This window comes from Triticum dicoccoides, chromosome 4A (genome assembly GCF_002162155.2).
Source record: "Triticum dicoccoides isolate Atlit2015 ecotype Zavitan chromosome 4A, WEW_v2.0, whole genome shotgun sequence".
Classification (NCBI taxonomy): domain Eukaryota; kingdom Viridiplantae; phylum Streptophyta; class Magnoliopsida; order Poales; family Poaceae; genus Triticum; species Triticum dicoccoides.
The window spans coordinates 2,699,977-2,722,774 of NC_041386.1; the positions used below are offsets into that span (position 1 = coordinate 2,699,977).

The 22,798-nt window shown below is 46.0% G+C and overlaps 1 protein-coding gene across 2 annotated transcripts; it reads right to left on the reverse strand.

Moving 5' to 3' along the window:
- Positions 1-16: 16 nt before the first annotated feature.
- On the reverse strand, positions 17-4,636 carry LOC119284493 (vacuolar protein-sorting-associated protein 37 homolog 1-like). 2 transcript variants are annotated; one of them, XM_037563611.1, is made up of 8 exons: positions 4,499-4,636; positions 3,725-3,764; positions 2,896-3,123; positions 1,629-1,716; positions 1,052-1,091; positions 906-952; positions 551-671; positions 17-392 (listed from the first exon to the last, which is right to left on the reverse strand). In XM_037563611.1, the coding sequence occupies exons 2-8, from the start codon at positions 3,748-3,750 to the stop codon at positions 232-234; spliced, it is 711 nt and encodes a 236-aa protein (XP_037419508.1). In that variant the 5' UTR covers positions 3,751-3,764; positions 4,499-4,636; the 3' UTR covers positions 17-231. The 2 variants fall into 2 exon arrangements, with proteins under 2 accessions (XP_037419508.1, XP_037419506.1); XM_037563609.1 differs by having other exon boundaries at positions 2,896-3,126.
- Between the last annotated feature and the right edge of the window lie 18,162 nt (positions 4,637-22,798).

The window sequence follows — 22,798 nt, forward strand, 5'->3', positions numbered from 1 at the left end:
GAATAATAAACGTAAGTATAAAAGAAGAGCTCAGCTTGTTCTCGTAACTCCACAACCATGGCATTCAGCATAAACCAATCACACATAGCAGATTGTGATTATGCCCGTGAAATCAGCCATAGGACTATACATGCGACCTCAGTCTGATGTCTGCAGTCAAAAACAGGGCAAGGAACAGGATACAACAGAGCAGCGATGCCACGACAGACGATGAATGAATCGATAGATGTATCAGCGAAGCGAGGCCTTGCCGGAGAGGTGGAGAAGCGCACACTTGTGGTGTGCAGCACGGAGCTTCTTGTACTTCTGCACAAAGGTCGGCAGGTCAATGTCCTTCTCCAGGAACTTTTGGTGCAGCTCCTCCGACTCCTCGTCCAGCTTCGCCATTGTACCTGGGCAGAGACATGACGATAAGGTGTGCAGGCATGTCAGCAACGGGCTTGCATGACGAACAGTTTTACATTGCTAAACTTCAAGCACTGGTTTAGACTGCAAGGAAACCAAGCACAACATCACACGAATTGGAGCTGCAGCTGTTCAGAACACTTACTTTGCAGCTTGTCGAGCAGAGCAGCAGGAGAATAGGACTTCATAATCTCGTCCTTTTGCCTTTCCAACTCGGCCAACCTGTCCTCAGCGGCTGCTAGTTCTGTGGTTCTGATTATAGTACACTGCACAAAATCACAAACACAACCAGAGTTTCAGGAGGAAATTATCGACTGCAGACAACAATATCGAAAACTTGCACAAAACACTAGAGTAAGATTATTTTTTGTTTCTATAATGGTTTTAACTAATTAGTGTTTTATCTCTCATAACTGAATTAGTTATTTATATATTGAGTGGACTAAGTAACGAAAAACAAGACTACTGGTTACAAACTTGAGGGGTAAATAGTACTGAACCTGATTCCTGAGCTCTGAAATCCGCTGCTCCTTTTCTAAATTTTCTCCTGTATAAATTCACCATAAACCATAAGTTCCCATTTAGAGACAATCAAAAGCCCATTTAGAGACACCAACAATTGATCTACAGAAATTGAATAACTCACTCGCAAGCTGCAGGGTCTCCTTTCTAAGCTCATCGCGTAACTGAACATAAGCAGACACAAGTGAGAAAACCGACAAGAGCACTCTTAGGAATCAATGTGGTATATCTATTGGCAAGATCAAGCCTTCAGATAACTTGTATATATTTTAAATCAACCACAGCAACAAATATTACAAAAATTGTAAGATGATCACCAAAATGGCATCTGAACTACTTAAGAACATGTGTCAGCAATAACCTTTTGTTACATTTGATAAGGCTCATCCCATTTAATTGATTTATAATGTTAAGTAACAAAGATCATACTAATTGCTGCAGTAAAAACTGGAAGCAAAGGAATCTGGTACAAAGGAAGTGAAAACCGACTTGCTGAATTATATGTCTATTTATGCTACAACAGAAACACTAACCAAAAAAACCAGGGGAACCATTCTTAGCAGTTAGCAACCCCACTTTTATATTAGAACCAACAGCAGAAAAATACATGTAGCTATCATGTTGAACAACCAACTCAACCATACCGCAATGAAGTCAGCAATACATACAATAACAATGGTATAGGCAGCAGCAAGACTTACATTGTTCTGTGTTTTAACTTGGTCAAGTGAATTGAAAAAAGCATTATATGACTCCTTGTCCTTTAACAGCCTCTGCAGCTCATCAACACTGCATCAATAGTAAAGGTAAGAACAGCATAGCATAACATAGTTCTGTATTCCAGAAAGTATGCATAACCATCACCATATAATGGTATGTATAACGAAATACTGTGCAAATACACACACAGTAAACATTGGAAATTTGAAACATATCAAATCTATGCATAATTGCTGCTTCCAAATTCTCTAGCATACATATAGTTGGCATGCCTTCCATGCATCTGTTTTCTACTCATCAGTACTTAATCTATAATTTCCCTCTAGAATCAACCTACATAATCGTTCTATTGTTCACATAGACAATTAAAGAAGTTCTTGTTCTTGCAATGTTCCATCTTATCTCTGCAGTGTCGATGTAAAATAGAGTCATGCCCGACTATAATTTGTAGAAATGAGTGCTGAAGTGAAAGAGAGTCATGCTCAACTAAAATATTCAGGGATTAGGCACATGAGTGATAATTTTCCACATTTCCTCATTTACTAAGATAGGATAAATAGCATATGTAGAAACGATGTTGTCTGCTCAATATAAAAAAACAAATCAAATTTGGGTTTGTCCAGCAAGTGTCATAATAATATCTTGTAGCAAGTTCTTATAGAAGGTGCAAATAACAATGATCAAATACCTGAAAATGCAAATCTTTAAGGGGGGGATGCAAATTTGATGGTCTAAGCAGCATAACAACTGAATATATTAGCCACTTTACATAGTTTTCTTTTCATATTATATCCAACATTGCCAGAAAGTGAAAGGAGTCTTCAAGGTGTTAGGATAAAATATCTTTCGTACAACTTGGATGCGGCAATCTTCTGACAAAAGCTTGTTCAGTATTATTACTTGAAGAAGAATTGAGGATTATGAAACTGTATCCCACTACCCATAGTAAGATCAAAGAAATGAGTGGTTTCCTTTTCTTATTCCTAGCTGGAACATGGAAAATGCCAGCCTTGATCCAGCACTGTAATGTGATACACTATAAAAAGATTACAACTTAAAAGATAAGCATTTCTTCAAATAGCATAAGCTGACCAGGTTTAGAAACTCTCAGTTTGAAGACGAACGTTCAAATATATGTCACATCATGGTAAAACTAAGATGTTGGTTGCAATTTATAGTCCACAATACAGATACAGTTTTACAAAAAGACGCAAGAAATACTGAAAGGAAAGAAGGCCAATAGTGTACCTCTTATCCCTCAAACGAGCAATTATCCCTGCAGCTTCAGCTGGAGACGGTTGGCCACGTGATGAAGGCTGAGGATGATCTGAAGCTCTTTGGTGTGGACTAGCACCGGAAGAGCTGGGTGTGGATGGATGTGAAGATGAACCACCTACTGAGGGAGGGTACCAAGATTGCGTAGATATGTTCTGGAAATTTGGTTCAGGTTGCTGTTGCTGCTGTTGCTGCTGAGAGCTGCTGATAGCATTTATTAATAAGCAAACCTAAGGAAGTAAGCAAGACAAGTAAAAAGTACAAAGCAATCTTAAGACAAATATACAGTGCCATTCACATACACTATTCTAATAATTCAGTGTAACTGAAGATCCAAGCATAGGAAATGCAAAATAGTAGTTCGGCTAACTTTCTTTGGCTGGCAGCAAAATAATGTTTTGGAGCAAAAGTGAGCAGATTCATGAACCATGTTGATTGCACGATTTTCTTCGAAATGAAGGACTAGGTACCACACAAAGCCTGCCTGGTAGCTGGACTGAACCTCCGACAAATAACGTAGCATGAACTGACAACTTATTTCATTTTATTTCCCAGCATTAGGTTTTGATCAACAGGGAAGCTCGATCTATACACGAAAACGTCGGGTCACAAGAATGAGAAATGAATGGAACTTATTAGCTCTATTCCCCAATATATCTGGTTTACGAAGAGAGACAACTCAATTCATACAACATTCAGAAAAAAATGCTTTGGAAGATTGAAAAGTGAACGCCCGGACAAAGAAATAAGAACGGGCAATACCACCTAGATTAGTTTTCAATTGCAACTGCCATTAACCTACCCGAAAAGAGGAATTCTCCAGCTCATCGCGCAAAAGCAATCTGCATCAAAAGAAAGAGAAGGCTGTGTGAACTTGAAATGTTTGAACCGTCAGCTATGAATAATGAGTTATTATCTAAAAGTAAACTCTGATGGAAAATAACATCTCAATGGTAATACATACTGGTGACAAGACAGGATGCTAACATTTTCTGAGAATACGGAAGATAGGTGTGTGCCATTACCATTAAGAAGAAAAAATGACAAGACACTGAAGCTGCATCGCAAAGAAACCATCTGACCGAATCTGCATACAGTTCTGTGCTATAGGCAGATTGAATTGCAGGCAGTGGTTTCTATTCCCAAACTGCCTACAGGTGCCATGGGAAGAGAAGCCATGCATTTGCTGGCAACTTGCTATTGCAAAACCCAGCCTAAGCGCATCCAGGCACCCAGCAGCTCTCCAAAGTCGAAACTAAGTTGCAATAACGCTCTAGGTTTCTAAACTTGTAATTTGTCAGGGCCTGCCGGGTCGGTAGGCCGGACCAGGCAGGCGAAAATCCTTGGAGCAGAAAATTCCAGCAGGGGATTCTCAAGGGTTTACACGGGCGGCCGACGCCCCCCGGAAAACAACCGACCGGACGCGATTTCGCCATCTAATCTGACAACTCCGAGGGGAATTTTGTTTATCCTCACGCGACAACTGAACGCAGCCGGCCCGGATCGAAGCGGAACCGGATCAGGCGCGGAACCGATCCGGGTGAACGAGGGAGGAGAGAGCGAGCAAGTTACGTACCTCGCCGGCCGGCGTCCGCGTCGGCGTGTGGCGGTTGCTTCGCGTGGGAGGAAGATGGGGGTGGGCAAGACTGATTCTGGGAGGAAGGAACAGGAGAGAGCGACGCAAGGTTGGTCTACCGGGCTCGCTCACGCGCTGATCAGCTGGGCCGGCCCATCTCTTGCCGCACGCCACACGTCTTCATGATGATGACAGCATGGCACACAAACACACGTCTTCACCCCTAAAAAAAACAGATTCTCACAAAAAAAAAAGGTCACGCCACATGTGTGTATGCACGAATAAAAAAGTGCGAACATGAAAGAACTTTTTTTACGAGGTAAGATTTCATAAGATTAGGGTTAGACAACAAATCCTCACAACAAGGAGGGTTCGAGTTCAACTATACCGTAGTATAGGTTTTAGTACGGCTATAGTGTGCCAATTGATGTTCTACCCTATTCTGACACCTAATGATTTACATAGGAATAAACTCTCTATCTACCATTACAACTCTAATCTCAGCAGATAAATGTCCATAGGCCGATCTAGAGTGTGAGTCTCCCTCAAGTACATGGCCAAGGCTGAAGTAGAATCTGCCTAGAATGATAGGTTTATCTAAGTGCTCGATTGCCAGCGCCATGCCTTGCATCATAGCATGAAATTCCGCTTCTAGGGCGTTGTTGCAGTTGAAGATGTATCTATATGCCGCAAATATCATTGATCCATTCTCCCTTCTTAGCACCATACTAGCTGAAGCACTTCCATCTTGACTCAAGAAGGAGCCATCGATAGACAGCGCCAACCAATCCGCTGGAGGAGCCGGCCATGGCTTAGACGGGATTCAGACTATCTTGTTTGGAAGAACCTGGCTATTTATGTCAACCGACATCTTTCCTTTCAAGATTTCCTCCACGCTATATCTCTTTGCAAGATTTAGACACTTATAATAGCTATTCAAGTAGTCCACCGTTGCTTCAACTGGGCTTGCACTCTTACCATGCAAGATGTCATTACTTTGCTGCCAAATCCGCCAAATGGTCATTATTACCATATCACGAACGTGTTCGGGGCAGTTTGTCAGCACCTGCAACACCTAGCCCTAACCAGTGTCCACCAAAGCTGAGTCCTCTGGGAGCGGCCAAATAGTTCGCAACGCTTCCCACACCCGCCATGCATGCGCACATGCAATAAGCGCATGAAAGTTGCATGAAAGAACTTAGAGCATCTTCCGTAGCCCTATTTTAAGGCATTAAAAAGTCTTTGGAGATGGGTTTCGCCCAGTTTTCCACTAGTTAACTGAACAACTCTCTTCTGCTTAATTAATAAATGAGGAAAATCTTTTGTCTCCATTTTGAAAAAGGGCGAGTCTTTGGAGTAAAATTTAGGACACAGAAAAGTGCATTTCTTGGCACGACGAAGTGTCGTAGGGCAGGCACACGACAGCTGCACGTCTATTTGTTCATCTTCATTCATACATATTGCATACATATTACAAAATATCACACACATCTCAAATGCATCCAAAACAAACTAATAAATCATTACATAGTGCATCAAATTATTACATAGTTCTTCAAATCCATAACATAAATTGTTCATCAAGCTCAACAACAAAGTTTAGCATACAATACAACAAAGTTCATCACACAAATACAACAAACATAGAGATAAAACTACGCCTGTTGTCGCCTGCCATGCCCACTAAGGGAGTCCTGGATTAGGGGGTCCTCGGGATGCCGACCTATATCACATGGGCCAGATAGGTGGGCTACATTGTATCCGGACCGAAGACCTTTTATGCCTTGATGTGCACCTCAAGTCAAGATGGAAGATCTGATGTTTCCTTGACGCAACCGACGATCTGTAAACCCTAGTACCCCTAGTGTCTATATAAACTAGGGGTTTAGTCCGTAGAGGCTAGTACAATCACCATCCTACTAGTTAGGGTTTAGACCCTCTGATCTCGTGGTAGATCGACTCTGTAATCCCCATACACACAAGAAATATAATCAAGTAGGACGTAGGGTTTTACCTCCTAGAGAGGGCCCAGACCTGGGTAAATATCGTGTCCAGTGTCTACTATTCCCCATTGATCCAAGATCCACTGTTCGGGGTCCCCTACCCGAGATCTGCCGGTTTTGACACCGACATTGGTGCTTTCATTGAGAGTTCCCTGTCGGCTCACCGAAGGATCGATGGCTCGCCTGATCATCGGAGATGGTTTCAGCACCGGAGACATCTTCGTCCCTAGGCAACTTTCCGTGTTCAACATCATTATTCTGTATGCCGACGCGACTGGCCATCTCAACCAGGTCGATAATTTCTCCCCTGAACGGCGGATCGGGTTCGATAATTTCCAGTATGTCACCGATGCTCGGGGCGATCTGATCTTTACTGGCTTCTCAGCCTTACCTGCAACAACCATGGCCTCCGAGGCGTTGACTTCGAGGGCTCTCCCCGATCTGATATCCGGATCGGCCCTTACCATGCTACCGGTGTCGAGCTCGGAAGCGTCTCCTATGTCCGAAGATCGGGGATCAACCCTGTCCGGACCCTCCCTCCTTGACATGGATCCGACCTTGAGCCTTAACGAGAATTCGATGTACGAAGATGGGGAGTCAACCCCCACCGGACTCGCCCGCCTCACCACAGATTCGGCCTCGAGTCTTGATGCGAGTAGTGTCCGAAGGCCAAGGTTTCACCCTGGCCGGACCCATGCCTCGCCCCATCATTACGACGGAGGTCAGCTCCGAAGAAACTTCATACACAGATATGGCCAGCCTCACCTTGTTGAGCGAAGCTTGACTGAATCCAGATGATGACTATTGTCGATGGCCCATCCCCGGCTCACGCTCAACGGAGCCTCGAGGTAGGCCATAGGGAATTTTACGTCCCACCCACCACCCACTATATAGCCATTGTCGAAGATCTAACTGACATGCTGGACTATGCCTCTAAGGAGGCCGATGACATGGATGACGACAACGAGGCCACAACCCACACGGACACCGCCTCTCCCGTCACCGGCCGCTGTATGGCCACATCCACCTACAACATCTACATGGTGGACACCCCCAAGGACGATGACGACAGCGCTAATGGGGACATCACCCCCAGAGGGAATGGTAGCAAGCCCGGTGAGGAGCCCCCCAGACACCGAAGACAACGTCGACGATCCAAGGGGCGACGTAGCAGGGAAAGCAACATGGGCACCAGAGAAGGTGACACTCCAGACAACGCGGAAGACCTCGGCGACCCAGCCCCTGAGCACCAGTATGATGGCTTAAAGGGGCATGAGGATCAGGACAACCCCGAGGACCCCAACGATTCTGAAGACAACAATTATATGCCCCTCTCCGAAGAAGAGATCAGCCTTGGAGCCGAAGATTTCATCGTCCCAGGAAATCCACTAGAACAGGAGCGCTTCAAGCGACAGCTTATAGCCACCGCATGAAGCCTAAAGAAGCAGCAACAAAAGATAAAGGCCGAACAATACACCCTCAATGACAGATGGACCAAGGTCCTAGCAGCTGAAGAAGGGTACAACTATGAACGACAAACAAGGAGCTACCCCAAACGCAGATTATTGCCGCAATTCGACGACGAGGCCATCGAGTCTGCACCACCCAGACAAACTCAAGGCAACCAGCCCGACCGCCCCCCTCAAGGAAGGGACAGAACGGCTGGCGAGGACGAATACCCACCCGTCCCTCCTCGCCGTAAAGGCAAGGAGGCGGCACAACCAGAATATCAATACGATCTTCGACATGACCTGGCCGCTAGAGCCGGCCAGTCAAGGTCCATCTATGGATCAAGAAGTTATCCTCCCGATAATAGAGACGGATGAGATTTGCCAGTTTTGACACCGACACCCACCACTCCTCCATGAGATCTTTTGAAAATCTTCATGTATATCGTCATTCGAATGTCATGGTGGACCTCAAGAAAGCGTCCGAGTCAGTCTTGCCTCTGATTCGGCCGCACCGGTAGTCCCATGGGGTCATAGACGTTGTAGTCCAATTCTTGTCCATGCTCGTTCTCAATGATCATATTATGCAACGATTATGCAGTCTGTGATGATGTACCAAATGGTATCTTAATCCCAAAACCTAGTTGGTCATCGCACAATAGCAAATTGGGATTGCAAAATCTCAAAAGCCCTCTCCACATCTTTTCTAGTAGTTGCTTGAGCATTATGAAAGTATAGTTTTTTCTTACCCTGGGGGTTTGAAAGTGGCTTGACGAAAGTAGCTCACTTCGGATAAAATCCCATCTGCAAGGTAATACCCAAACATGTATGTGTGACCATTTGCTTGGAAATTCACCTAGGGAGGTTCCCCATTAGCTAACTTTTGTAAAGAGTGTGATCATTGCATCATATTGAAATCATTGCAAGATCTAAGCATCCCAAAATAGGCATGCGAATCCATGTCTCCTGATCATCCAATGCCTCAAGAATGATGATGATATCCTTATTGCTTTCTTTAAACTATCCATGCCATGTTGCAGGCTAGTTCTTCCACTTTCAGTGCATGCAATCAATGGAGCCAAGCATACCCAAAAATCCTTAGGCTTTGTTCATCTCAAAAGTCTCGCTGTGTCCCGAGCATCGAGTGATCTCAAATACTCTGGACTAAACACTTTCACCACCACCTTCACAAAATTGTTTGACGAAGAAGGTTGAGGTTCTCTCTCCCATTGTGTTGGGGATATAACTATTAGGTATGACTCGCCCAGGAGGGGCCGGGTCATCCCTATGAAGATTCATCACAATGAAGCCCAAGGTCACATGGCGATTCACAGATAGGCTTAATAGAGGGCCCAGACCCGAAGGCGGTTTAAGGCCCATATAGATATAAACCGCCATGTATGTAAAACTTGTATTGTAAGGCATACGAGATAGGTCACCGAGATGGATATGTTGTATAAACCGGCCGGGACTCTGAGGGCCGCAGGGCATCAACCCGTGTATATAAGGGGACGACCTAGTGGCGGCTTAGGGCAAGAGACAACAAATCGAGAGCCGGGTTAAGCATATTCGCTCCCTGCTCATCGAAACCCTAGCAATACCAACTACAAACTGGACTAGGCTTTTACCTTCATCGTAAGGGGCCGAACCAGTATAAACTCCCTGTCTCCTTTGTCCTGATTAACCCCTTTAAGCTAACCTCAATGCGATGGCTCCACGACTAAGTCCTCACACTAGGACATCTGACGTGATGTTTCCACGACAGTTGGCGCCCACCGTGGGGCTATCGCACGATGGTTTCGAGTTCTTAAAGGGCAGCTTCGAAGGGATCAAGGGATACGTCGTGGGCCGGATGACCAAGAGTCGCCGTGGCAAGCTCTACATCGATGACGCAGGCTGGGGCCCCGAGGCCGGCTCAATTGAGTATGGGTACCGGGTCCCCTTCGGTGGAATCCACGTATTCATCAGCAAGATTGGCGAACCGGCCCTGAGCTGGACATCTGCACCGACATCGTCGAGACGGCTCAGCATGCGAGACCCGCCGGGGTTCGTCCTGCCATGAGTCGTGCCTTCGTGGGATTTATCCATGGAGTGGAATCAGAGGACATACTAGCATCTGGTGATGAGACCGTCATCTACTATGATGACGAGTCATCCACTGGTGAGACCGAGTCACTGTATCAACTGCAAGAGGGCCGGCTTGGGGGCTGTTCCAATGGAGACAGTATTCCGGACCCCTGTGAGCCGCCGAATCGAGTTGCAATTTTCATGGCCGGTACACAGGCCGTGCAGCACTCATCAACTACGGCGGAGCTGGTTTCCGGGTCAGGGGCGGCAGCGGCTGCCGGGGCAGGAGGCCCTGAGCACCCGCCGGCTCAGGCTTTAACTGATTTGCTGGATAAATTAACGACACTGTTGATAGCGGTGGTTAACCCGGCGGATCAAGATCAACATAACGCGGCGATCACAAGATTGCGCGATGAGATAACACAGGCTAAGGAGGAGCTAAATGCAGAAAGCACTAAGATGGCTGAAGAAAGGGCTGCTTTGGACGCCCAGTCGCAACGGATTCAGGCGGAGTCTTACCGGCTCATGTTGGATCAAAATGCTTCAAACGACGTCATGAGGATGAGGCATTAGACCCGTCGCCATTGATCTATGAAGAAAGAAATCTTTTTAACACGCCAGGAGAAGGAACTAGTAATCTGACAGGAGTAAACTGAGTCGAAGCGCCTGGGACGGGTACGCCGGTTCAACCGCGCGTGATGGATCCACCTCGTCAGAACAACAACCCGCCACAGCATGTGCCGATGCCACCGGGTCATTACTCCAACCCTTTGGATAACATGATCGCTGCGGCATCTCGATTGGCAGCTATCCCGGTTGAAGGTGAATCGCCAGCAGTAGTCGAGACACGGAGGGCTAGGGATCTTCTTCAGACAGCGTTGGTTCAACAGTAGGCTTATTCTTACAGTCGTGATCGAGTTCATTCTACCCCTCGTCCGAGCCGGAGTTACAGCACGCATCTCGATGAGCCGGCTGTATCAAGCAGTGGGCGGAACCGTAACTCGCCCTGTCGGGGATATACCCCGCGGTATGACCCGACTGGAGTTATAACCCGGCTGGGACTTGGTAAACCGGCATATGGTAAACCGGCAGAGAGTTAAGACAGAGAGTTAAGACAGATGGTTATAATGGATGGTAATCCGGCAGGTGTTAAGTCAGATCATAACCCAACAGACAGTCATAACCCGGCAGAGTCATAACCCAGCAGACAGTCATAACTCGACAGACAGTCATAACCCGGCAGACAGAGTCGCCTGGGGTTAACAAGCCCGAGACGTTAAGAAGCCCAAGATGTTAAGAAGCCAATGAAGAGAAGTCAAAATAGTTTAAATCTTAATCCGAGTTGGACTCTACATGTAACCCGCCCCTTCAACATATATAAGGAGGGGCAGGGCACCCCAAAGGGGGGAGATAATCTTAAGGGTTAGGGATAACTGGGAGAGCCGGTTTACGGCGACCCCCTCATGATGATAATGAGATCGAGACACAAACAACATGTAGGGTTGTTACCGGATGATGTTTCCCGGGGCTCGAACCTTGTCTTCTGTTGCGTCTCTCGATTCCGCTCAACCCCTCTCAAGCTACCATATAGATGCTTTGGTCTCACGACTAAGTCCTCACACTAGGACATCTACCGTGACAATTCCACGACAGTTGGCGCCCACCATGGGGTGGCAGACGCACGATGGTGTAGAGTTCTTGGAGGGATTTCTTCCAGGGATCGAGAAGTCTGCATTTTTCCGGATGAGCTGGTTTGAAAGGACTTGCATCAACTTCAAAGGTCATGAGTTCAGGTTTGGGATCTATAAGACTTTAAGGTTCAAGAAAATTTAGGGTTACAACTTGTCTACCGCCCTCGTCCGACGATCTGTCAAAGCCAATAGGAAGTTTATCCATGTACGACTTTTTCTTGGCGGTTTGTGCACAGCATCTAGCAATCAAGCTGTCAAATCACTACGTCGCTAAGACCATCAACTTCCTTTGGAATCTGATCGAACACATTACAAGTCCCGGAGCATCAACTCATAGCTGCTGGTGTTTTTTCCTTAAAAGTATAGCGATCCGAAGCCGGATCAATGTTTGGAACATTGCCTAGGCCGAGACCGACAAGAGTTCTGTACATGCGCAAGTCATCCGAGGCTACAGCCTAAACCGTTGAGTTCTACTACTGCTCCCAGGCTGTGGGAATCAACAGTCTGCTGCTACCTTGTTAACCTGGCGTGAAGAATAGTCAAATACCGGACAATCAACTAGTACATGATCAAGACTAGTACTATTTGAGTGCTACTAGATCAGATTACTACATCCATCCGAGTCACACAAGTCCAAGAGTTGTTGCCGGATCTTCATCAGGGTATTTTTCAAAGAAAGAAACAAAAGGAGTGTGGTCCATGAGCTGGAAGAAGACCTGGATGTGGATGGATAAATTAACTACGACTCGGAAAACGGACTAGCAGGTAACTGATACGTCTCCATCGTATCTATAATTTTTGATTGTTTCATGCCAATATTATTCAACTTTCATATACTTTTGGCAACTTTTTATACTATTTTTGGGACTAACATATTGATCCAGTGCCCAGTGCCAGTTCCTGTTTGTTGCATGTTTTTTGTTTCGCAGAATATCCATATCAAACGGAGTCCAAACGGAATAAAAACTGACGGATATTTTTTTGGAATATATATGATTTTTGGGAAGAAGAATCCACGCGAGACGATGCTCGAGGGGCCCACGAGGTAGGGGGGCGCGCCCTAGGGTGTCAGGCGCGCCCCTGACCCTCATGGCCACCCCTTAAGGCGGTTGCTGCCCTTCTTTCGCCGCAAGAAAGCTAATTTCTGGATAGAGATCGTGTCAAAATTTCAACCCAATCGGAGTTACGAATCTTCGGGAATATAAGAAACGGTGAAAGGGAAGAATCTGAGAACGCAGAACCAGAGAGAAACAGAGAGATAGATCCAATCTCGGAGGGGCTCTCGCCCCTCCCATGCCATGGAGGCCAAGGACCAGAGGGGAAACCCTTCTCCCATCTAGGGAGGAGGTCAAGGAAGAAGAGGAAGAAGGGGGCCCCTCTCCCCCTCTCCTCCGGTGGCGCTGGAATGCCGCCGTGGCCATCATCATCATCACCGCGATCTTCACCAACACCTCCGCCATCTTCACCAACATCTCCATCACCTTCCCCCCTCTATCTACAGCGGTCCACTCTCGCGCAACCCGCTGTACCCTCTACTTGAACATGGTGCTTTATGCTTCATATTATTATCCAATGATGTGTTGACATCCTATGATGTCTGAGTAGATTTTTGTTGTTGTATCGGTGGTTGATGAATTGCTATGATTGATTTAATTTGCTTGTGGTTATGTTGTTGTCCTTTGGTGCCCATCATATGATTGCGCGCGTGGATCACACCCTAGGGTTAGTTGTATGTTGATAGGACTATGTATTGGAGGGCAAGAGTGACAGAAGCTTCAACCTAGCATAGAAATTGATGCATACGGGATTGAAGGGGGACCAATATATCTTAATGCTGTGGTTGGGTTTTACCTTAATGAACATTAGTAGTTGCGGATGCTTGCTAATAGTTCCAATCATAAGTGCATAGAATTCCAAGTCAGGGATGACATGCTAGCAGTGGCCTCTCCCACATAATACTTGCTATCGGTCTAGTAAAGTAGTCAATTGCTTAAGGGCAATTTCGCAACTCCTACCACCACTTTTCCATACTCGCTATATTTACTTTATTGTTTCTTTATCTAAACAGCCCCTACTTTTTATTTACGTAATCTTTATTATCTTGCAAACCTATCCAACAACACCTACAAAGTACTTCTAGTTTCATACTTGTTCTAGGTAAAGCGAACGTCAAGCGTGCGTAGAGTTGTATCGGTGGTCGATAGAACTTGAGGGAATATTTGTTCTACCTTTAGCTCCTCGTTGGGTTCGACACTCTTACTTATTGAAAACTGTTGCGATCCCCCATACTTGTGGGTTATCAGTAACCTTGGTTGTTCGCTGCCAAATCGCCACCATGGCCTTCCACTCGGCAGCCTTTTCTCCGAGCCGGTTTCGCCAAGTGACTCTGCCTCTGCTTCAAGACGTCGTGTTCATCAGCAAGATCGATCCCCTATCATCAGACGGATTAAACCAGGAGTACTCAGAAAGAAACCCGGACATGGGCAAGTCAAAACTACCACGATCCGGAGACGGATTTAGTCACAGACTCGGTCTCCACGGACGAGTGGCTCGGGAATCCATCGGGTCACCATCACCATAGCTCCGAGCGCGACGCAGGGTGCTGTGCCCTTAGCGCAGCCTTGACCCGCCGGTGCCTCGTCAACCGACTGCCACCGCACAGCCGCTTCCACCTCGTCGGTGACAAGATGGCTTGCCTCGCCGCCGTATCGAACCGGCCGCTTGACCCACCAAGTCACTACTGTCGCCTCGTCTCCTCTGCCGCAACTCTACCGGCCCACCGGATGCCTCACAGCGCCGGCCCATCAAACCACTTGCGCCCGCACGCCTGAGCCGGCCCGCCACCCATGCCGAGTTGCCATGACCCGCCGCGACCCTCTCCTCCGCTGCGAGTCGTCTCCGACTCCGAACCGCCGCCGTCTCGTCCTTCTGCTGAGCCGCCCGGCGCCTCGTGCCTCCACCATCGTCCCATCCTTGTGGTCAGCCGCCACGCCCATGCAGCCCTGAAGCTGTCACTGCAAACCGCCTCCATCAAGAGCTGCCCACGCGGCCATCCGGGTCGCCTCCTCTTCTACCATGGTCTTTAAGCCACCTTCAGCCGTTTCAGAGGTGTTCTCGTCGCTGCAGTTTTCGTAGCTGTCTTACATCCATTACCGTGGCCCTGTCTTCAAAACGCCGCAGATGAGCTGCCCCCGCTGCCGGGATAAACCGGCCCAATTGCCACGAGCCGCTGTCGTTCTTAGTCCGTCCCTCACATATCTTCGCGGAGACGCTCTTCACCAGCAGAACACCGGTATTCAATCCACGCCGGTACCACTTCTAAACCATCCGCGCTACCTCACGGGCAGATTCGGCCGCTGCTGTGAGTCGCCAAGACCATCGTGGCCCCGCCTCTGCTGGCACCCATTGATTCCACCGACGTCGCCCGGGTTGACTCCGCTGCCACACTCACTGTGGTTCGCCGCCATAAAGCGCCGGATGTGGTTCGTTTCTGCCGCGACCTGCCCGCGTGTGCCAGCCTCTAGCTCTGCTCCTTCCCCGATAGCTGTGAACCGGCTAATCAAATTGACCCATGACCCGGTGGCGATTTACGGGCATGGACACTAACAGGGAACAAAATACTTTGCTCAATTTATGGGCATGGACGCCAGAGCAGGAACCTCGCTTCCCCTGTGATTGCTCTGCTCAGAAAGAAGGAAACGAAGGGATAAGTGTGGCCCGTGAAAATAAGTGGAAGCAGTAAAATTTAGATCAGTTGGAAAAACGACGACGGACATGACTGGCTCGACGTCCCAGGAAAAGATCAGAGATGATAAGTGTTGGGGAACATAGTAATTTCAAAAAAAAAAATCCTAAGCACGCGCAAGATCATGGTGATGCATAGCAACGAGAGGGGAGAGAGTCGTCCACGTACCCTCGTATACCGTTAAGAGAAAGCGTTATGCCAACGTGGTTGATGTAGTCGTATGTCTTCACGATCGACTGATCCTCAGTACCGAACGTACGGCACCTCTGCGTTCAGCACACGTTCAGCTCGGTGACATCCCGCGAACTCACGATCCAGTAGAGCTCGAGGGAGAGTTTCGTCAGCACGACGGCATGGTGACGATGTTGATGAAGCTACCATCGCAGGGCTTCGCCTAAGCACCGCTACGATATGACCAAGGTGGATTATGGTGGAGGGGGGCACCGCACACTGCTGGGAGAGATCAATGATCAACTTGTGTGTCTAGAGGTGCCCCCTGCCCCCGTATGTAAATGAGCAAGGGGGGAGAGGCGCCGGCCAAGGAGGGCACGCCAAGGGGGGAGTCCTACTCCCACCGGGAGTAGGACTCCTCCTTTCCTAGTAGGAGTAGGAGATGGGGAAGGAAAGGGAGAGGAGGAGAAGGAAAGAGGGGCCCGACCCCCTTGCCCTAAACCAATTCGGTTTGGGCCTTGGGAGGGCGCGCCCCACACTCCCCTTGCTGCCCTCTATTTCCACTAAGGCCCATGTAGGCCCATTAAGCCCCCGGGGGGGGGGGGGGTTGGTAACCCCCGGTACTCCGATATTTATCCAGTAACGCCCGGAACCCTTCCGGTGTCCGAATATAACCTTCCAATATATCAATCTTTATGTCTTGACCATTTTGAGACTCATCGTCATGTCCGTGATCACATCCGGGACTCCAAACTACCTTCGGTACATCAAAACACAAAAACTCATAATACCGATCGTCACAGAACTTTAAGTGTGCGGACCCTACGGGTCTGAGAACTATGTAGACATGACCGAGACACGTCTTCGGTCAATAACCAATAGCGGAACCTGGATGTTCATATTGGCTCCTACATATTCTACAAAGATCTTTATCGGTCAAACCGCATAACAACATACGTTGTCCCTTTGTCATCGGTATGTTACTTGCCCGAGATTCGATCGTCGGTATCTCAATACCTAGTTCAATATCGTTACCGGCAAGTCTCTTTACTCGTTCTGTAATGCACTATCCCGCAACTAACTCATTAGTTGCATTGCTTTAGTGATGTGCATTACCGAGAGGGCCCAGAGATACCTCTCCGACAATCGGAGTGACAAATCCTAATCTCGATCTATGCCAACTCAACAAGTATCATCGGAGACACCTGTAGAGCACCTTTATAATCACCCAGTTACGTTGTGACGTTTGGTAGCACACAAAGTGTTCCTCCAATAATCGGGAGTTGCATAATCTCATAGTCATAGGAACATGTATAAGTCATGAAGAAAGCAATAACATTAAACTTAAATGATCAAGTGCTAAGCTAACAAAATTGGTAAAGTCAATCACATCATTCTCCTAATGATGTGATCCCGTTAATGAAATGACAACTCATGTCTATGGCTAGGAAACTCAACCATCTTTGATCAACGAGCTAGTCAAGTAGAGGCATACTAGTGACACAATGTTTGTCTATGTATTCACACATGTATTATCTTTCCGGTTAATACAATTCTAGCATGAATAATAAACATTTATCATGATATGATGAAATAAATAATAACTTTATTATTGCCTCTAGGGCATATTTCCTTCAGTCTCCCACTTGCACTAGAGTCAATAATCTAGATTACATAGTAATGATTCTAACACCCATGGAGTCTTGGTGTTGATCATGTTTTGCTCGTGGAAGAGGCTTAGTCAATGGGTCTGCAACATTTAGATCCGTATGTATCTTGCAAATCTTTATGTCTCCCACCTGGACTTGATCCCGGATGGAATTGAAGCGTCTCTTGATGTGCTTGGTTCTCTTGTGAAATCTGGATTCCTTTGCCAAGGCAATTGCACCAGTATTGTCACAAAAGATTTTCACTGGACCTTATGCACTAGGTATGACACCTAGATTGGATATGAACTCCTTCATTTGCTTCTTCCGAAGCAGCTATGTATTCCGCTTCACACGTAGATCCCGCCACGATGCTTTGTTTGGAACTGCACCAACTAACAACTCCACTATTCAATGTAACACATATCTGGTTTGCGACTTAGAATTGTCCGGATCAGTGTCAAAGCTTGCATCGACGTAACCATTTATGACAAGCTCTTTGTCACCTCCATAAACGAGAAACATATCCTTAGTCCTTTTCAGGTATTTTAGGATGTTCTTGACCGTTGTCCAGTGATCCATTCCTGGATTACTTTGGTACCTCCCTGCTAAGCTAATAGCAAGGCACACATCAGGTCTGGTACACAACATTGCATACATGATAGAGCCTATTGTCGAAGCATAAGAACACTTTTCATTTTCTCTCTATCTCCTGTAGTGGTCGGGCATTGAGTCTGACTCAACTTCACGCCTTGTAACACAGGCAAGAACCCTTTCTTTGCTTGATCCATTTTGAACCTTTTCAAAACTTTGTCAAGCTATGTGCTTTGTGAAAGTCCAATTAAGTGTCTTGATCTATCTCGATAGATCTTGATGCCCAATATGTAAGCAGCTTCACCGAGGTCTTTCATTGAAAAACTCTTATTCAAGTATCCTTTTATGCTATCCAGAAATTCTATATCATTTCCAATTAGCAATATGTCATCCACATATAATATCAGAAATGCTACAGAGCTCCCACTCACTTTGTTGTAAATACAGGCTTCTCCAAAAGTCTGTATAAAACCATATGCTTTGATCACACTATCAAAACCTTTATTCCAACTCCGAGAGGCTTGCACCAGTCCATAAATGGACCGCCAGAGCTTGCACACTTTGTTAGATCAACAAAACCTTTCGGTTGCATCATATACAACTCTTCTTCCAGAAATCCATTCAGGAATGCAGTTTTTACATCCATTTGCCAAATTTCATAATCATAAAATGCGGCAATTGCTAACATGATTCGGACAGACTTAAGCATCGCTACGGGTGAGAAAGTCTCATCGTAGTCAACTCCTTGAACTTGTCGAAAACCTTTTGCAACAAGTCGAGCTTTGAAGACAGTAACATTACTGTCAGCGTCAGTCTTCTTCTTGAAGATCCATTTATTCCCTATGGCTTGCCGATCATTGGGCAAGTCAACCAAAGTCCACACTTTGTTCTCATACATGGATCCCATCTGAGATTTCATGGCCTCAAGCCATTTTGCGGAATCTGGGCTCATCATCGCTTCCTCATAGTTCGTAGGTTCGCCTTGGTCAAGTAACATGACCTCCAGAATAGGATTACCGTACCACTCTGGTGCAGATCTTACACTGGTTGACCCACGAGGTTCGGTAGTAACTTGATCTGAAGCTTCATGATCAACATCATTAGCTTCCTCACTAATTGGTGTAGTTATCGCAGGAACCGGTTTCTATGATGAACTACTTTCCAATAAGGGAGCAGGTACAGTTACCTCATCAAGTTCTACTTTCCCCCCACCCACTTCTTTTGAGAGAAACTCCTTATCTAGAAAGGATCCATTCTTTGCAACGAATGCCTTGCCTTCGGATCTGTGATAGAAGGTCTACCCAACAATTTCGTTTGGGTATCCTACGAAGACACATTTCTCCGATTTGGGTTCGAGCTTATCAGGTTGAAGCTTTTTCACATAAGCATCGCAGCCCCAAACTTTAAGAAACGACAACTTTGGTTTCTTGTCAAACCACAGTTCATAAGGCATCGTCTCAATGGATTCGATGGTGCCCTATTAAACATGAATGCAGCCTTCTCTAAAGCATAACCCCAAAATGATAGCGGTGAATCAGTAAGAGACATCATAGATCGCACCATATCTAGTAAAGTACAATTACGATGTTTGGACACACCATTTCGCTCCGGGTGGTGTGAGTTGCGAAACTATTTCACATTGTTTCAAATGTAGACCAAACTCATAACTCAAATCTTCTCCTCCACGATCAGATCATAGAAACTTTATTTTCTTGTTACGATGATTTTCCACTTCACTCTGAAATTCTTTGAACTTTTCAAATGTTTCAGACTTATGTTTCATTAAGTAGACATGCCCATATCTGCTCAAATCATCTGTGAAGGTGAGAAAATAACGATAACCGCCGCGAGCCTCAATATTCATCGAACCACATACATCAGTATGTATGATCTCAAGCAAATATGTTGCTTGCTCCATTGTTCCGGAGAACGGTGTTTTAGCCATCTTGCCCATGAGGCAAGGTTCGCAAGTACCAAGTGATTCATAATCAAGTGATTCCAAAAGTCCATCAGTATGAAGTTTCTTCATGCGCTTTACACCAATATGACCCAAACCGTAGTGCCACAAATAAGTTGCACTATCATTATCAGCTCTGCATCTTTTGGCTTCAATATTATGAATATGTGTATCACTACTATCGAGATTTAATAAAAATAGACCACTCTTCAAGGGTGCATGACCATAAAAGATATTACTGATATAAATAGAACAACCATTATTCTCTGATTTAAATGAATAACCATATCACATCAAACAAGATCCAGATATAATGTTCATGCTCGACGCTGGCACCAAATAACAATTATTCAGGTCTAAAACTAATCCCAAAGGTAGATGTAGAGGTAGCGTGCCGACCGCGATCACAACGACTTTGGAACCATTTCCCACGCGCATCGTCACCTCGTCCTTAGCTAATCTTCGCTTAATCTGTAGTCCCTGTTTCGAGTTGCAAATATTAGCAACAGAACCAGCATCAAATACCCAGGTGCTACTGCGAGCATTAGTAAGGTACACATCAATGACATGTATATCACATATACCTTTGTTCACCTTGCCATCCTTCTTATCCGCCAAATACTTGGGGCAGTTCCGCTTCCAGTGACCAGTCTGTTTGCAGTAGAAGCACTCAGTCTCAGGCTTAGGTCCAGAATTGGGTTTCTTCTCCTGAGCAGCAACTTGTTTGCCGTTCTTCTGAAGTTCCCCTTCTTCTTCCCTTTACCCTTTTTCTTGAAACTGGTGGTCTTGTTGACCATCAACACTTGATGCTCCTTCTTGATTTCTACCTCCGCACCCTTTAGCATTGCAAAGATCTCGGGAATTGTCTTATCCATCCCTTGCATATAATAGTTCATCACGAAGCTCTTGTAGCTTGGTGGCAGTGATTGAAGAATTCTGTCAATGACACTATCATCCGGAAGGTTAACTCCCAGTTGAATCAAGTGATTGTTATACCCAGACATTTTGAGTATATGTACACTGACAAAACTATTCTCCTCCATTTTGCAGCTGTAGAACTTATTGGAGACTTCATATCTCTCAATCCGGGCATTTGCTTGAAATATTAACTTCAACTCATGGAACATCTCATATGCTCCATGATGTTCAAAACGTCGTTGAAGTCCCGGTTCTAAGCCGTAAAGCATGGCACACTGAACTATCGAGTAGTCATCAGCTTTGATCTGCCAGACGTTCTTAACGTCGTGAGTTGCATCTGCAGCAGGCCTGGCACCCAGCGGTGCTTCCAGGACGTAATTCTTCTGTGTAGCAATGAGGATAAGATACGGACCCAGTCTGTGTAATTGCTATCATCATCTTTCAACTTTGCTTTCTCAAGGAATGCATTAAAATTCAACGGAACAACAGTACGAGCCATCTATCTACAACAACATAGACAAGCAAAATACTATTAGGTACTAAGTTCATGATAAATTTAAGTTCAATTAATCATATTACTTAAGAACTCCCACTTAGATAGACATATCTCTAATCATCCAAGTGATCACGTGATCCAAATCAACTAAACCATGTCCGATCATCACGTGAGATGGAGTAGTTTTCAATGGTGAACATCACTATGTTGATCATATCTACTATATGATTCACGCTCGACCTTTCGGTCTCAGTGTTCCGAGGCCATATCTGCATATGCTAGGCTCGTCAAGTTTAACCCGAGTATTCTGCATGTGCAAAACTGGCTTACACCCGTTGTATTTGAACATAGAGCTTATCACACCCGATCATCACGTGGTGTCTCGGCACGACGAACTTTCGCATCGGTGCATACTCAGGGAGAACACGTATACCTTGAAATTTAGTGAGTGATCATCTTATAATGCTACCGTCAATCAAAGGAGAATAAGATGCATAAAGGATAAACATCACATGCAATCAATATAAGTGATATGATATGGCGATCATCATCTTGTGCCTTTGATCTCCATCTCCAAAGCACCATCATGATCACCATCGTCACCGGAGCGACACCTTGATCTCCATCGTAGCATCGTTGTCGTCTCGCCAACTATTGCTTCTACGACTATCGCTACCGCTTAGTGATAAAGTAAAGCAATTACAGGGCGATTGCATTGCATACTATAAAGCGACAACCATATGGCCCCTGCCAGTTGCCGATAACTCCGTTACAAAACATGATCATCTCATACAAAAATATAGCATCATGTCTTGACCATATCACATCACAACATGCCCTGCAAAAACAAATTAGACGTCCTCTACTTTGTTGTTGCAAGTTTTATGTGGCTACTACGGGCTGAGCAAGAACCGTTCTTACCTACACATCAAAACCACAACGATAGTTCGTCAAGTTAGTGTTGTTTTAACCTTATCAAGGACCGGGCGTAGCCACACTCGGTTCAACTAAAGTTGGAGAAACTGACACCCGCCAGCCACCTGTGTGCGAAGCACGTCGGTAGAACCGGTCTCGCGTAAGCGTATGCGTAATGTCGGTCCAAGCCGCTTCATCCAACAATACCGCCGAACCAAAGTAGTATGACATGCTGGTAAGCAGTATGACTTGTATCGCCCACAACTCACTTGTGTTATACTCGTGCATATAACATCTACGCATAAACTTGGCTCGGATGCCACTGTTGGGGAACGTAGTAATTTCAAAAAAAATTCCTACGCATACGCAAGATCATGGTGATGCATAGCAACGAGAGGGGAGAGAGTCGTCCACGTACCCTCATAGACCGTTAAGCGGAAGCGTTATGAAAATGCGGTTGATGTAGTCAACGTCTTCACGATCGACCGATCCTCAGTAACGAACGTACGGCACCTCCGTGTTTAGCACACGTTCAGCTCGGTGACGTCCCGCGAACTCACGATCTAGTAGAGCTCAAGGGAGAGTTTTGTCAGCATGACAGCGTGGTGACGATGTTGATGAAGCTACTGTCGCAGGGCTTCGCCTAAGC